The sequence below is a fragment of the Phoenix dactylifera genome, chromosome 18 (genome assembly GCF_051530095.1).
Source record: "Phoenix dactylifera cultivar Ajwa chromosome 18, Ajwa_hap1_PhDact_Kaust_v1.1, whole genome shotgun sequence".
NCBI lineage: Eukaryota > Viridiplantae > Streptophyta > Magnoliopsida > Arecales > Arecaceae > Phoenix > Phoenix dactylifera.
Window position 1 is genome coordinate 18,616,380 of NC_143207.1, and position 16,696 is coordinate 18,633,075.

General features: G+C 39.5%; 1 protein-coding gene across 1 annotated transcript; it reads right to left on the bottom strand.

Annotated features, from left to right (window-relative positions):
- Positions 1 to 1,403: 1,403 nt before the first annotated feature.
- Positions 1,404 to 6,508, bottom strand: LOC103711930 (putative beta-1,4-xylosyltransferase IRX14). Its single transcript, XM_008798249.6, has 4 exons — positions 5,335 to 6,508; positions 4,532 to 5,089; positions 1,872 to 2,095; positions 1,404 to 1,788 (listed from the first exon to the last, which is right to left on the bottom strand). Exons 1-3 carry the CDS (start codon positions 6,099 to 6,101, stop codon positions 1,885 to 1,887), a joined length of 1,536 nt encoding a protein of 511 aa, XP_008796471.4. The 5' UTR covers positions 6,102 to 6,508; the 3' UTR covers positions 1,404 to 1,788; positions 1,872 to 1,884.
- Positions 6,509 to 16,696: the final 10,188 nt, after the last annotated feature.

Below are 16,696 nucleotides of genomic sequence, written 5' to 3' on the forward strand. Positions count from 1 at the left end.
TACAAAATAGATAAAAAATCTATCAACCCGAATCGGAAGTTGAATTAAATTAAACAGGTTAAATGATTATACAAGAGTGGGGCTACGTCACCTAGCCGTATTAAAAGCGCTCGAAGCACGCCAAATTTTCTCTGGATTCCTTTGATGGTCTCAAGGTTAACCAAGGTCTTGGTCTTGGCCGGTTAAATTAGGTAATTCGGCAAAAATACAAAGCATCGTGATCTTTAAGATCTCAGCCATCCATGTGCTCAAGATGCACGAGGCTTATGCGCTGGCATTGCTTTACCTCATCGAAAATTAATTAAGCAAAGCAACATCGCAGTTTTGGTCTCCTCTCTCTCTCTCGTTCTGGTTATTGTTTCCTTTCTCTTACTCTTACTATCTACGTCGCTGCTATTCCCGAATCCCCTTAATTTTCTTTTGTTGTAACGTGAAAGCCAAATATGGTACGAACACCAACCAGTTCTACTCGAAGTCAGTTCCTTCCTTTTTTTTTTTCTTCTCCTTTTTTTTAATATATATCTGAACGCTATAAAAACTCTTGGCAACCAGGCGTCGTCCACCTCCTCTCCCGTCGCATCGAGTACGCCATCATGAACAAGCGCCGTCTCTCCGCCTGCTCTTCCTCCACCTTCTCCAAAGAGATCTCGTACCTCCACCTTCTCCAACAATGGTGGTAAGAGATCTTGTACGACCCCATTAGAATTGAATCACAGTAATTTTTTCTTTATCTCATCACAGCATACGGTTGGATCTTCTTCCACTGCCAATTAAGCTCTCCGACACCACCACTGGCATGGCCGGGGTATGGCTCGCGTGAGGTCTCCAACAAGAAGAAGCCGGCAGGCAGCCGAGGTAAAGATAGAGGCGACTTCTCCCAAAAGTTGGCCGGCAGGAAGTGATGAGGAGAGAAAGGAGAAAATTCGAGATGCAAAGGTCAGGCTAACAGAGGGGAGAGGGCGCCATCAATCCAAATCGCCATAGCCAAGAGTTGCAGAATAAGTACGGTAGTCATGTCTAGAAAGAGAGATAGGATGATGCTATTTTTATATTTATTTTTTATTTATTAGTTGCAATGTTATACTTGTTTTTTAACTTTTTTTTGACCAGATTATTGTGCTGGAGTTACTTATATTCACAAGCACCTAAATAGTGCCTAATTCGATATTCCTCTAATATACTTTTGAGAGTATTGTGCATATTTGGCTGCAAAATATATTGTTTAAAAACTCAATTTTTTAAAATAAATAAACATACATGCATAGACAATATCTTAAAAAATATACAAATATGCATACATACAAGTAGTACCAATGCACCCGTATCTGTGTTCACATCACATCCAAGTAGCAAATATACTTTACACACACACACACAAAAAAAAAAAAAAAAAGATTGTCATGTTGGGAAAACCTCAATGTTGTATACTGACTAGCAGGAATATGCTAAAATTCTTATCTGAAAGCATATTTGCTATTAGAACCAGAATTGTTCCGCGAATCCTATAAGCAAACCACATTTCATGTCAACATTACATTCCCTGGTATATATTCATAGCCAAACCACATCAAAGACCTGAGAGTCCAAATAGAATGAATCAACAAAATTTAATGAACAGACCTCTACAATAGGAATTCTGCTAATTGAACACATGCCATATGTATGTAGGCTCCACCAGTTGGTAGCTTCAACCAAGTACAATAGGCACCTGCTATCATAGAAAACAGGCTGTTGAATGCTGAAATCCTCAAATCTCTTTATTAGTCTTCCAGCGAGCGCGAACAGCCTCTGATAGAGGATATATGATGTTAGTGTTGCTCAGTGCATAGGACCTACCATAGTTACGGTGTCAAAAAAGAATTTGTACAGACCTGTGATGCTGCATCATTTTTCTCGCCTCTGGGTCATTCCAAAGATTAGTTTATCTACCCATGAATCTTGCTTCTTCTCATTATGCGATTTACTTATTCTTGAAGGCCACCCCTCCGCATGATCTTTGTCGGTCATCGTCTGAGATTGAAGTTCGAGCGATGGATCAAACCATGGAGTACGCTTTGCAGGGGCGGTGACCTTCAAAGGAGGATCTATGATCCATCTGCAAGCAGTAGAAGATATATCAGTAATTGGATATAAATAAATTATAGGATCCTATCACAAGACACAAGCAGCTGCAGCTCTGCTGATATAGCAAAGATAGATCAATGATCCAAAGTTATGGCATGGCTAATAGATAATTAAGGTGAGATACCAGTTGCAGGTTATTATTAAACAAAGTAATTATTCACATTGTAACACAAAAAACCTTTGTTCCTGAAGTGATATAAAACTGGAGTTGGATATTGTGGCAATGTATGCGACATAGAGGGATCAATTCTCAAATGGCATCAATGGTCCTCTGAATGATGCAATCTAGCCCAACAGTATGATAGCGGTTTAGGACATTGCACCTGTGATAATTGATTTTAGGATCGAGATGTCCGAGTACTGAGTATTCGATCTATAGAATAATTAATGGCCGAGCTCTAGTTGGCAAGTGAAAATTTGTATATGGGATGTTCCATATAGGAAAATATTCACAATATGTCGAGCATAGGAAGATGAATGGTCTCTCCATGGTTCCAAAACTTCTAAACACTTCACAGAAGGAAAAGGGGAACAAGCATATGATAGAGCTACAATTTTCAGTAAGAATGAATCTAGCATTTGATATTACTACATCTGCTAGAACATGGAAATTTAGGGGGGGAAAAACTTCTGATATTAATTCAGGTACACATCGTATCTTGAGGTTACACAGCAAGAAACATTGTGTTATAACTCTTTTGATAGCAGAACGGATCAAACCGGTATTAAAGTATGGCATGAGATTGTTCTTAGAAAAGAATATCATAAGATCACGAACATGATGAACTGGTAATAAACTAAGATATCAACCATATCTTAGACAAACCAGATGCAAACAAATGACACAAAAATAAAATAATCAAGAAGGATCCACAAATAGTAGAAGATGCGAATATAACGATTTCAGTAATATATTTTTTGTGTGCAGGCAAAAGCTGTCCCTTGAACTCGAGAGCAATGTTCAGATCTAGTAAGACTAATATCTACTTTGAGCCAAAACAGGACATGCTTCTGAAGCAAAACCAAGCCGCTTAGAGACTCATGTCTTAAAGCTCAACCCAAACCCAATTAAGAAAAAAAAATAAAGATGTCTTTGATCCAAAGCCAGCACAAGACTTCTCTGAGCATGTTACTGGGCTCCGCCAAAAGTTGTGGTCCCTAATTAGGACCAAGTTGCTTAGAAAGAAATCACTCTGCACTAATTCATTTGGAAAGGGACATGACTCCAAGATGGCCTCCTAAAGACTAGTGAAGTATTTTCCTAACTTACCAAAAGTACCAAAACTATAAACATCCTGTAGACATGCTTTTCAACTATTAGTTTTTCTAAATCTCTCCGAGAAATTTGTTTTATCAGAATGCCATATGACTTTCACTACAAACGGTCAATAATAAACAGTTGTGGATCTTGAAGAATCCTGTTCCTGCCTCCGCATAAATGATCAATCAAGTGTCGGAGGAGAATCTTTATGCATTTTGCTTCAAAATGAAAAAAATGAAATGGCCATCTGGGGACATTTTGTTTTCTTATATGCACTAGATAAAATATTAAGAGCGAACTAGAAATAGGTTGGAAGGGTCAACTAAAGCTGATGCATCTTTTGAAATGAATAAGCAAAAAGAACAGGGCAATATTAATTTATCTTGTTCCATACATCATACTACAAACAAAACTGACTGAAATATATGTAAACCAGTGAGGTAAAAACTAGAGTAAGACTGCAGCTTTACTCATGTCAGCAATAATATAAAATAATACTAATATAGCCCTGATAACAAATGCAGTTATATCCTTTGAGCTTATTAGGGTGAAATATTTAATTCAATCGCTGTGGGTTGTTGCAGCTGCTGTGGTCTGGGCCACCACGTAGTTTATGACATGATTTTGCATTTGGTTTATGCAAATTTATGAATCCAATCAAGCAGTCTTCAATATAAGAAAGCAGGGATGATAAGTGAGATGTGATGAGACATAAAAAGATAATCCTGGTGGGAATTTGCTAGATATCTAGGAACTTAGCTTTGTGTTCTTTGGATCTTCCTCATATGAAAGCTTGATGGAAACTTCTGAAAAGTAGAATGCAACACCAAGTATTCCAAAAATAAGCAATAGGAAAGATCAAATCATGTCTTCCTGTTATTTCTACAATATGATATGTGAGACCATTTGATCTGCAATGCTTCCATATCTGCACCTATTCATGGTTCAGACTATTACTCATGGCGAGTATGAAAAGAAAGTTTCCGGCACACAGAGCAACCTATACTGTTCACTGCTCAAGAAGGCAAAAAAAAAAAAAAAAAAAATCCAGCGAGTAGAGTCTAAAGAAGTTGAATATTAATCCACATGAATCATAATAGATCTTAGACATTAGGAGAACTACAAGAAAAGATTCTGCAAACTAACCCTGGTGGGAACTTGCTGTCTGACCGGGCTTCAACGCGGAGCCACCATAGCAGGGCCTTCTTCCCGCAGCTCCCCAGAGGCTCAATAAAGGACTCATCCTTCAACAGAGCGAGTGGGTCCTCGATCTCCTCTCCATATTCACCTACGGCATCGAGATCCCGAACCCAATTAGGCTTCTCATCGGCTTCTTTCCACAGCAATTTCGAGTTCAGCACAAACCCAGCCCACTCCAGCTTCCTTGGCAAGACCGTCGCTGCCTCGCCAACAAAAGTTGCACTCTTCTCCCTGTATGGCAAGGAATTGAAGGTGTGCCAGCCGACCAACTGGCCTGATGAGTTGCAAGCAGGGCCTTGAATTGGTACTGGAAAGTTCTCCTTCTCCTCCTGACTGAATTGCCGATCAGGTGTCGGCTCGGAGTTCCCAGAATGGGCAAGAATTCCAACTGAGATTGCTCCCATCCACTTCACCTTCTGCACCTCATCGAAGAATTCCATGCTGTGGATATTGCTATCGTCGGCGAACACCACGATGCCATCCAGTTTCCGTTCGCTCACCACTCTGTTCCATCACCAAACCCGAATCAGATCTACTAGCAAGAAAGATGGAATCTTTTGCAGGGAAAACAGAAAAGATTGGATCGTTTTGCAGAGAAAACAAAAAAGATCGGATCTTTGCATAGAGAAAGCACAAAAGGTAAGATCGTTTTACAGAGAAAGCAAGAAAGGTTGAATCTTATTACAGAGAAATCAGGAGATATTGATGAAAACAGGGGAATTTCAGGGGACGGAGATTGCGAGACCAACCTCAGTGCGTGGAGACGCATCCGAGCTTCCATCTGGTGGCGCTCGGCCCACTCGGTGGGCATCTTCTCGGGGAAGGGGATGTGGAGCAAGGGGAGCTGGGAACGGGCGAGGATGGCGGCGGTCTCATTGGAGACGCCGCCGGCCTCGACGACGATCCAGGTGAGGGAGTACGGGACAAGCAAGAGGGAGTGGAGGAGGCCGGTGAGGTGGAGGGCCTGGAAAGTCCGGACGTAGGTGGGCGTCACGACGACGAGGGGACGGGGTTCTTTGACGCCGTACTGGAGCCGCTGCTCGCGCTGGACTCGGTCGATGATGCGGTGGGCCCGCATGACCTCGGCGGGGTTGGGGTGGGGCCATGGGCGGATGCGGATCCCGTGCCGGCCGACCCCCACCCGACTCCGGGTGCGGTTGTGGACGGAGAGGACCGCCGGAGGGGCCGGCGGTGGGGGCGTGGGGAGGGAGAGGGTGAGGGTCTCGGTGCGGGTGGTGGTGGTGGTCGTGGTGGTGGTGGTGGTGGTTGCGCGGAGAACGGGGGCGGAGGTGTAGAGGGTGGTGGTGGAGAAGAGGAGGAAGAACACAAGGCGGGAGAAGCGGAAGCCGAGGACGAGGCTGATGAGACAGCAGAGGCCGTGGAGGAAAAGCCAGAAGCAGTTGGCCGGGGACTTTCCCGTGCCGTCGGCGCCGCCGCCGCCGTCCAACAACGCCGGGGCCGACCGGTATGTGGCGATGCGGCGGTTGTTGTGGCTCTGAATCAATGACGCCTTCATTTCTCTCCCTCCCTTCTCTTCCTCTCCTCGTCAACTTTTGGGGAGGGGGAGATGAAGAAAGACGGCAGTTAGGCTTTGTGGTGTTAGTTTTATTTTTATATAATTATTACCAAGAATTGGTAGGGAAAAAGAGAGAGAGAGAGAGATGGACGGAAAGAGGGAGGTTGGTGGGAGGAAAAGAGGGAGGTTGGGAGGTGAAGTATAGTTTAAGTTTTAAGCGGGAGGAAGGCGTCGGTTCGAAGCGAGCTAATATCAAACGGAAGCAGCGGCACGTACCCTACAAAAACAATTCAAAGAAAAACGGTACCGGTGGTGAGATTTGGTCGCAGAGGGAAAGAGAGAGAGAGAGAGGTCGGCCCGGATCGGTAGGTGTATGATGTTGGACTAGAAAAGAATGGCTGGCTTCCTCTGAAAACTCACAGAGACTGGGTTTTCAATTGAACCAATGAGGGCATAATTAATATTTTGGTTCTGCAAACCTCCAATAAGTTTTTTTTTTTTTTTTTGGCATAGCCGATCATCCCAAAATCAAGTATAATTTAGATAGAAATGATAAAATCATCATATTTGATTGCACCATCCAACCCAGCGATTGAATACTCATTCTTAAGATAGAAAATCCAAGATCATTTCAGTGTAATGATCTTGACTATAATTTGAGGACAAAAATATCCCACAGTCCAGCAAAAAAAAAATGGTATATCAATATACCATTCATATATTATATATATAATTAAATTTTATTGATATTATATATATTATATTATAATATATTATAAAATATATGCTTACCGTATTATTATTCAATGATAATTTTAAATTATAGTAAAAAATATATTATTGTACTTTCTATTTACTTTTTTTCTAATCAAAATAAATATTAGCACTAAAAAATAATGTATGATAAGTATAAATAAAAATGTTAATTCTATATTCTTTATTGGATTAATAATTTATAGGACAAATAAATATTTTTTATAAAATATATTAATAATTAATATATCTTTCAATGGATAGTTTTTATATTATATGATCAGAAAACTTAAATTTTCATGGAATACCAAATATATTACTGATGGATATCTGAGAATTTTTAATCATTAGAATATAACATATAAATGCGGTGATCTTAAATCATTGGAGATTAGATTAGTCCGAGATAAGAATCATCAGTAATCTGAGATCATCTTAGTGATCTATAGATGATATATTGGGTTCACATATATTTGGGTAGAGTTTGGGGGGAGCAGCGCAATTATGATATTTTGGATTAGATTGAGAGCCAAAATCTAACAAGGGGAGATCTGGGGCATGAATTTTATATTCTATTATTTAGAAGGAAAATTTGCTGGAGAAACATTGTTTTCTTAGACACGTGGTCGGTCGGTGTTCTACGTTGATTGTTCATTTTATAGCTGGCTGGCAATTATGACCAACAGCTGAGTTGGTGAGTGAATAATTTTCTTAGGAGAAAGAAATTTGGGTGTGACATTTGACTTTGATTTGGCTTTACACACTGAAATTCTTACATTAGAAGGGATACGACAACAAACTTGAGAAAAACATGATTAGAGTTCCAAAAATTCGTTCTCCATGTCTACTCCTCACCTTCCAAACATCCGCCTCCTAACCTGTAATTCGATTAATTAAAGACCAGTCTTAGTTTTTCTTTCTTTTTCTTGTTTGTGAGAGTTTTTGTAGTCCTAGCATCTTTCATATTTTTATTCATAAATAAGTTCCTGTCAAGAAACTATGTAAGGTCTTGGCTATTTTTATTTTTTTATTTTTGAATATTTTCTTGGTGAGTATCAAGCATGCTGTCAGTTTCCAGTGATGCATGGACATGTTCTCTGACGTGAAGGGGCACCTTCCATGCAGTTATGCGAAAGTGATTGCAATATTTCATAGCGCAGAAATGTTGTGCATTTCTGGAGCAACTTTGGACCTACATGATAGCAAAGATGGAATGCAAATTGACTACCTGGACGTATTCCTTAAAAAAAATCCCATTATGTCTAGGGGTGTAGATAGTTTTGATCGAACGCGGTCATGGTGACTCCGATCCAATCCAATTTTTTGTTCGGATTCTAATGTTGGATGCAGACCCAATCAAATAGAAGATTGGATCCATTGCTAAAATTTCTAATCCAACGAGTCATTCTGATTGAGTCGGTTCCATGTATAATCCGATCTCAATCCAAAAAATTCGGATCCGGTTCAGATCTGCAATATACCTTTTTCTTTTGTTGGTGATCTTTTAAAAAGCTTAAACCATTAATCTATAATGTATTTAATATATTCTGTTCTTGATAAAATTTGGGTAGGGACAAAAACAAAATGATATAGTTGCGCACATCCATTCATTGCTCATACTTCAAGTCTTTTTAGTGTAAGTGGCGGTAGAGTGATATTATATTGAGATTGTTAACAAACAGTAATAAGTTATTATAATCAAAATTCAAATAAGTCGGATTAGGTTAAGTATGATCAGAATTCAGAAAACCTAGATCGGATCTAAAAAATGAAACGGGTCCAATTTTAGAATCCAATCCGGTTTCACAGGTCTTCCAAAATGGGTCAGATCAGATCATAGATCAATCCCACCCACTTGCAGCCTTTTTTAGGTCCAACCAAAGACATGGTACACGTGGCCTACATTATGCCTGGTCATTCATGTGTTACGTGGCAACAGGGTGGCCTGAGACATGGTAGGTTGCTTGTGGGCATGAACGTACTAAATGGATTGTCCCCATCACAGTTGGCTTTAAAATGAAATCATTAGGTTTGTTGAGTACCTTTTGTGCTAAGATGTGGCTTGGTTATTTCAAAAAGAAAGAAAGAAAGAAAGAAAGAAAGAAAGAAAGATGTGGCTGGGTTACATTATGGGAACAAACTTTGTTGGAGGTCATGTGAGACCAAGGGGTGAGGACTTTGTAGCAATCTTCATGCTAGGGTTTTACTTTGGTAGCTAGCAAAATTACATGAGTCCAATGATGATTATGACACTTAGCCGGCAGCATAACCTTTCAAACTTGACAAAAAATATGGGATTGGTGTATATGCCCTATTCCAAGTCAAAGACTTGAAGATGGCTAGCCTTGACATCTAGATTGGATCGTTCCGTATATGAAACTAGGTTATCATCATAAAATGCAGACTGATATAAGCTCGATCTCATTTTCCTTATGCAATCGGTCACATTTTTACGATTTGAGATCCTCCTCTTTTTGGGGTGGAATTGAAATGGTTCAACTTCGTAGTTACGATGGTATGTAGTTTTGCACCTTGCATACGATGTAGACTAGATCTCTTTAGTTGTATCTTAAATTAGGGAGAATCCAAGCTTTTTAATTAATTATTTGATAGCTCGCATGAATACATTTTGGTTATTAAAGTAGTCTTTAGTAAAGCAAACTTTTAATGTACTAATAACACAAGATCTCAATTTATTGATCTCTTTAGTTCTATCTTAAATTAGGAAGGATCCAAGCTTCTTAATTAATTATTTGATAGCTTGCATGAATACATTTTGGTTATTAAAGTAGTCTTTAGAAAAGCAAACTTTTAATGCACTAATAACACAAGATCTCAATTTATGAGGAGTAGAGCCAATTATTGTGCACACGTCACAGCAGTCTTCTTTTAAAACACATGGGAAATAGCGAAGTACATAGAGAAAATGTTTGGAAGCATTAATGGGAGCGGAGAAAATAAAAATAAGAAGAAATTGCATATAACCAATACCACATATGTAATTGTGGAGTGATTGATTAAAACTCCATTTGATTTTGATGAGCTCAAAGCAATTGAGTATATCTTGTGATTACTAATGAATTCAATTGAGTGTTTCAGTGAAAATCCTGTCCAAGTGTTTCTAGACTTGGTTCATAGTATTTTGGATAAGTTAAGAAGTCTGCATGAACCAATGTCTGAGACTCGAGTCGACTCCCGAGTATCACGAGTCGACTCCAAGCGTATCAAGGTCACTGGCACGAGCTCGAGTCGACTCCTGATCAGTACGAGTCGACTCCGACTGAAAACAGACAGAAGGACAGAAGAGCAGTTTTTCAGGTCTGAGATTCGAGTCGACTCCAGTGGAATGCGAGTCGACTCCCAGCGGTACACACAGAAAAAGTCAGAGAGCGTTTTATGAACTCTGAGATTCGAGTCGACTCCAGTGGAACGCGAGTCGACTCCCAGCGGTACACAAAGAAAAAGTCAGAGAGCGTTTTATGGACTCTGAAATTCGAGTCGACTCCCGCAGTACGCGAGTCGACTCCGAGACTGTGCGACCATCGACAGACAGAAGACCATGTTACTACCTCTGAGATTCGAGTCGACTCACAGACAGCTCGAGTCGACTCCAAGACAAGCTTCACGTCAAAAGGCAGAAGACCAACTTTCGGAAACTGAGAGCCGAGTCGACTCCAAGGAAGTTCGAGTCGACTCCAAGACTGGATGAGCCAAAAGACAGAGAATCGGGAGTTCGGGCTCTGAGATTCGAGTCGACTCCCAGGACAGTCGAGTCGACTCGAGTGGACAAAATTCAAATTTGGATCCACGGACTACAGAGAATGAGCCGACTCCAAAATTGCCAGGTCAGCGCCAGAAGTTGGCGAGTCGACTCCGGGTCAAGACGAGTCGACTCCCAGTCAAGACGACAACTTTAATTCAAACTGGGAACAGTTGCCGAGTCGACTTCGGAAAAGCTCGAGTCGACTCCTGCTACAGCCGAGTCGACTCCTGATCGCGCGAGTCGACTCCAACCCACCAACGGTCACATTGTCAGGCTGCGCAGAGTGTGCAGAACGGCCAGAAAAAGCAGAGTAACGGCTAGTTTCCGTGGGGGTTGGCTTAAATAGCCACAGAAGACTGTAGCAAGGTAGAGAACACACATTCCACTCCTAGCATTCAAGTCTTCAAGCTCTCTAAGTGCTCTTCAACGAGAAAAAGGGAAGATCTGCATTTACTGCTCCACCAGCATCTTCCCAGCATTCAAAGCTTCCTCCTCCTGCTTTCAAGTCGATCACTCTTTCAAGAGGAGACCGGAGTTCCAGAAGCCACACCTCTTCACCATCTTAAAAGCGTTTGAGGGCTTCTAACTCCTTTACGACTATATTGTTTTAAATCTGCTTTTTGAGAAGCTATCTTCTGTTTTCTTCTATCTCGTGTATTTACTTGATTCAATCGGGGGATTGAATCAAGGGGATTAAGGTTGGTTGGTGAGCCGGTTTAAAACCAACGAGTGTAAGGGTTTGATTGTGAGCCCGGGAAAACAATCGGGGTTGGTTCTAGTCGGTGAGCCTGGGAAAACCGACCGAGTTCGTTGTGAGCTCGTAAAACAACAAGTTCGGTTGTGAGCTTGCAAAACAACCGGCTGTAATCCAAGGGGGTTATAGTGAAATTCCCAAGTGAGACTTGGGGAGTGGACGTAGGAGCAAGGGTTAGCTCCGAACCACTATAAAACTTTGTGTTTGTAGTGCATTGTCTCTCATCTTCTTCCCCACACATTACTCACAGCACTTAGCTTTAATTAAATAACTGGCTATAGTATTTAGTTAATCATCCACAAAGTTTTAATTAGCTAAGTTAATTTAAAAACCCAATTCACCCCCCCCTCTTGGGTTGTCTATCTGGGCAACAAGTGGTATCAGAGCCAAAAACTCTTCCACTCAAGAGTTAAAAGATCAAAATGACAACCCCATTTGGATCTTCTCACATTGAGGGTCAGTCCACCCAAAGACCCCCTTTCTTCAATGGATCTGACTACTCATACTGGAAGGCTAGGATGAGAATATTCATCCAAGCCCAAGACTATGAGATGTGGTCCATTGTAGTAAATGGGCCATACATCCCATCCATATACGTAGATGGTGTTAAGGTACCTAAACTTGAAATGGACTGGGATGAACATGACATGAGGAAGGCACAATTAAACTCTAAAGCAATGAATGTCTTCTATTGTGCCTTAGACCGTAATGAATTCAATAGGGTCTCTACTTGCAATTCTGCAAAAGAGATTTGGGACAGACTTGAAGTGACCCATGAGGGCACGAATCAAGTGAAAGAGTCCAAAATAAATATTTTGGTTCATAAATATGAACTATTTAAAATGGACTCTAACGAAACAATTACATGCATGTTCACTAGGTTTACTGATATTGTCAATGGCCTAAAAAGCCTTGGGAAGAACTATACTAACAGTGAACTTGTCAGGAAAATCCTTCGGTGTCTACCAAGGTCGTGGGAAGCTAAAGTGACGGCAATCCAAGAAGCTAAAGACTTGAACAAGCTTCCACTTGAAGAGCTCCTTGGATCCCTTATGACGCATGAGCTTACCATGAAACAACACAACGAGGAAGAGTCCTCCCATAAGAAAAAGGTAATAGCTTTAAAATCTACTTCTTCTAACAAGGACTTGTCTTGCAGCAGCAGCAGTGAAGAAGAAGAAGATGAGGAAGATGGGGGTGAGGCTCTTCTTGTGCGCAAGTTCAAGAAATTCATCAACCACAAGAAGTCCTATCATCAAAGGAGAGGCCCCTCAAATTCCTACCGCAAGGACAAAGGTAAGGAAAGGGAAAGTGAGGGGACCGGCTGCTATGAGTGCAAAAAGCCGGGACACATCCGAGCTGAGTGTCCCTTACTAAAGAAGAGCAGCAAGTACAAGAAGAAGAAGAAAGCCCTTGTCACCACCCTATCGGACTCCGACGCATCATCTTCATCATCGGATGAAGAACAAGAAGAGAAGGCCAATTTTTGTTTCATGGCCAACGAAAATGAGGTAACTTCCGATACGCACTATGATTTTTCATTTGATGAACTTTATGATGCATTTAATGAATTAATGGTAGAATATAAGGCTATAAATCTTAAGAATAAAGAACTGAAAATAACTAATCAATCATACCTACATAAATACGATAAATTAGTTAAGGATAAGGATTTAATCACCAAAGAAAATATAGAACTTAAAACAAGCAACCAACTTTTAACTCAAAAGACCAACACCTTAACTAAAGAAAATGAAAAACTAACTAAGAAATTTTCAGAACTTAAAAAATATAAACAAACCTTAGATAAGGATCTTACTAAAGAACTTAATGATCTAAAAGCCGAAAATCAGACACTAACTAAAGAACTTAACAAATACAAACCCTTAGTTGAAAGATTTACCTATAGTTCTGAAAAATTAAACATGATACTAAATAGTCAACGTGCAGTGTTTAATAAAGCCGGTTTAGGATATAAACCAAGGAATAAGCAAAAACTTCTTAGTAACTTCTTTGTTAAAGCTGGGAAAACAAAAACTAAGAAAATAACCTGCTTTTGTTGTGGTACAGTAGGCCATAAAGCAAATGTATGTAATTTTAGGAAAAGTAAAACTAAAAGAAAAATTAAAAGGGTATGGGTTCCAAAAGGAACCAACTTGACTAACCATGAAGGACCCAAGAAAACTTGGGTACCTAAGATGACATGATTTGCTTGTGTAGGAGTGTCTTGCAGCCAAGGTCAACAAAAATTGTTGGTATTTGGATAGTGGCTGCTCAAGGCACATGACGGGTGATAAAGACCAATTTTTCACCCTTGAAGCTAAGAAGGGAGGTGCTGTGACGTTTGGAGACAACAACCAAGGTCACATCATTGGTATTGGTAAAGTTCAAATCACCCCTTCTACTTTTATAGATAATGTTAGATATGTTGATGGTCTTAAGCATAACTTGTTAAGCATTAGTCAATTATGTGACAAAGGATATGATGGTATGTTTAAACCATCACTGTGCATTATAACAAATACTAATGATAATAGTTTAGTTTTTAAAGGGATGAGACGTGGAAATGTATATGTGGTAGATCTAGAAGACCTTACAAAACATAACCAATGTTTAGTTGTTAATGAAACTAAAGAAAATGATGCTAGTTGGTTATGGCACCGTAAGTTAGGTCATGCAAGCATGGACACAATAACTAAACTAGTTAAAAGAGACCCCGTGATAGGTTTGCCAAAATTAAAATTTGAAAAGAACAAAATATGTGAAGCATGTCAATTTGGCAAACAATCTAGAAACTCTTTTAAATCCATAAAATGTGTCTCTACTTCTAGGCCTCTAGAATTACTACACATGGACCTATTTGGTCCAACTAGAACAACAAGCCTAGGTGGAAATAAATATGGTCTAGTTATAGTAGATGATTACTCTAGGTACACATGGGTCATGTTTCTAGCGCATAAGGATCAAGCATTTTCTATGTTTAAGAAGTTCCATAAGGAAGTAACAAATGCTAGAGAGTCCTCAGTTATAGCTATTAGAAGTGACCATGGTACGGAATTCGAAAATCAATTATTTGATGAATTTTGTAGTAAAAAGGGGATAACCCATAATTTCTCAGCACCTAGGACACCACAACAAAATGGAGTTGTGGAAAGGAAAAATAGAGCCCTAGAGGAAATGGCTAGAACAATGTTATGTGAAAGTAACCTCCCTAAGTACTTTTGGGGAGAAGCCATTAATACTTCTTGCCATGTATTAAATAGAGTTCTATTAAGACCCATCATAAAGAAAACACCATATGAACTGTGGAAAAACAGAAAACCAAAGGTTAACTATTTTCATGTTTTCGGATGTAGGTGTTTTGTACATAATAATGGGAAAGATAATCTAGGGAAATTTGATCCAAAATCTGATGAAGGAATATTCCTAGGTTATTCTACAACTAGTAAAGCCTATAGAATCTTTAATAAAAGAACCCTAGTTATAGAAGAATCTATACATGTTGTTTTTGATGACTCTAGTGACATCTCATCTAGTAAGAAGGTTAATTTTGATGATGATATTGAAATACTTGAAGAAAAGATAGATGAGATGGGATTACAAGATGATAATCAAAAGTTGATTGAAGGAGAATCATCAAACCAAGAGCCTATAGTGGATCATGGGCTAACTAAAGCTTGGAGGTATGCTCATGGGCATCCTAAGGAACTAATTCTAGATGATCCATCCCAACCCGTTAGGACTAGAGCATCCCTTAGAAATTTGAATAACCATCTAGCTTTTGTTTCACACTTTGAGCCCAAACATATAGAAGAAGCCGAAAATGATGTAAATTAGATAAATGCAATGCAAGAAGAACTAAACCAATTTACTAGAAATAAAGTGTGGGATCTAGTAGAGAGACCTTCTGAATATCCAATTATAGGTACAAAATGGATATATAAAAATAAGCTAGATGAAAATGGAATTGTTATAAGGAATAAGGCTAGACTAGTAGCAAAGGGTTATAATCAAGAAGAAGGTATAGACTTTGATGAAACCTTTGCTCCCGTAGCTAGACTTGAGGCTATTAGACTATTATTAGCATATGCATGCTCTAAGGACTTCAAGCTATATCAAATGGATGTAAAAAGTGCTTTTCTAAATGGGTTTATTAATGAGGAGGTATATGTGGAACAACCTCCTGGTTTTGAAAATCATCAATACCCCAATCATGTGTATAAACTGAACAAAGCACTTTATGGTCTAAAACAAGCACCTAGAGCATGGTATGAGAGACTTAGTAAATTTCTATTAGAACATGGATTCTCTAGGGGAAATGTAGATACAACATTATTTCTGAAAAAGAAAAATAAGGATATGTTATTAGTACAGATTTATGTTGATGATATCATTTTCGGTGCTACTAACAATCGCCTCTGCGAGGAATTCGCTGATTTGATGCAGAGTGAGTTTGAGATGAGCATGATGGGAGAGCTGAACTACTTCCTCGGGCTTCAAATCAAACAATCTGAAGGAGGCATCTTCATCAATCAAGCCAAATATATCAAGGAGATGCTCAAGAAGTTCGATATGGAGGGAAACAAGTCAATCAGCACCCCCATGAGCTCATCATATAAGTTAGACCAAGATGAATCAGGTAAATCTGTAGATCAAAAACTTTATAGAGGTATGATAGGTTCTTTACTGTATCTTACTGCAAGTAGGCCTGATATTATATTTAGTGTGTGCATGTGTGCTAGATATCAGGCTAATCCTAAAGAATCACACCTAGCTGCAGTTAAGAGAATCTTTAAATACTTAATAGGAACTAAGAACATAGGGCTGTGGTACTCTAAAGAATCTAGCCTAAACTTAATAGGGTACACAGATTCAGACTTCGCTGGATGTAAGCTTGATAGAAAAAGTACCAGCGGGTCTTGTCAATTTCTAGGAGAAAACCTAATCTCATGGTTTAGCAAGAAACAAAACTCGGTTGCATTATCCACTGCAGAAGCTGAATATGTTGCAGCCGGGAGTTGTTGTGCTCAAATCTTGTGGATTAAACAACAATTAGAAGATTATGGCATTAAACAAGATAAAATCCCCATTAATTGTGATAATACAAGTGCCATAAACCTAACTAAAAATCCAATTCAACACTCAAGAACTAAACACATTGAGATAAGACATCACTTCATAAGAGATCATGTATTGAATGGTGATGTGACTCTCCAATTTGTTTGTACTGATAATCAATTAGCAGATATTTTCACAAAACTCCTAAGTGAAGAGAGGTTCAGTGTACTTAGGAGGGGATTAGGAGTGATTGACCCATCCTAGTGG

What these genes read in the sequence shown, in the direction of transcription:
- LOC103711930 (XM_008798249.6), bottom strand. Translation starts at nt 6,101, where the DNA reads ATGAAGGCGTCATTGATTCAGAGCCACAACAACCGCCGCATCGCCACA. An exon ending in ATGCGTCTCCACGCACTGAG is followed by an intron (nt 5,090 to 5,334) that starts GTTGGTCTCGCA and finishes GTGATGGAACAG; the next exon opens with AGTGGTGAGCGAACGGAAAC. An exon ending in GACAGCAAGTTCCCACCAGG is followed by an intron (nt 2,096 to 4,531) that starts GTTAGTTTGCAG and finishes TACTGCTTGCAG; the next exon opens with ATGGATCATAGATCCTCCTT.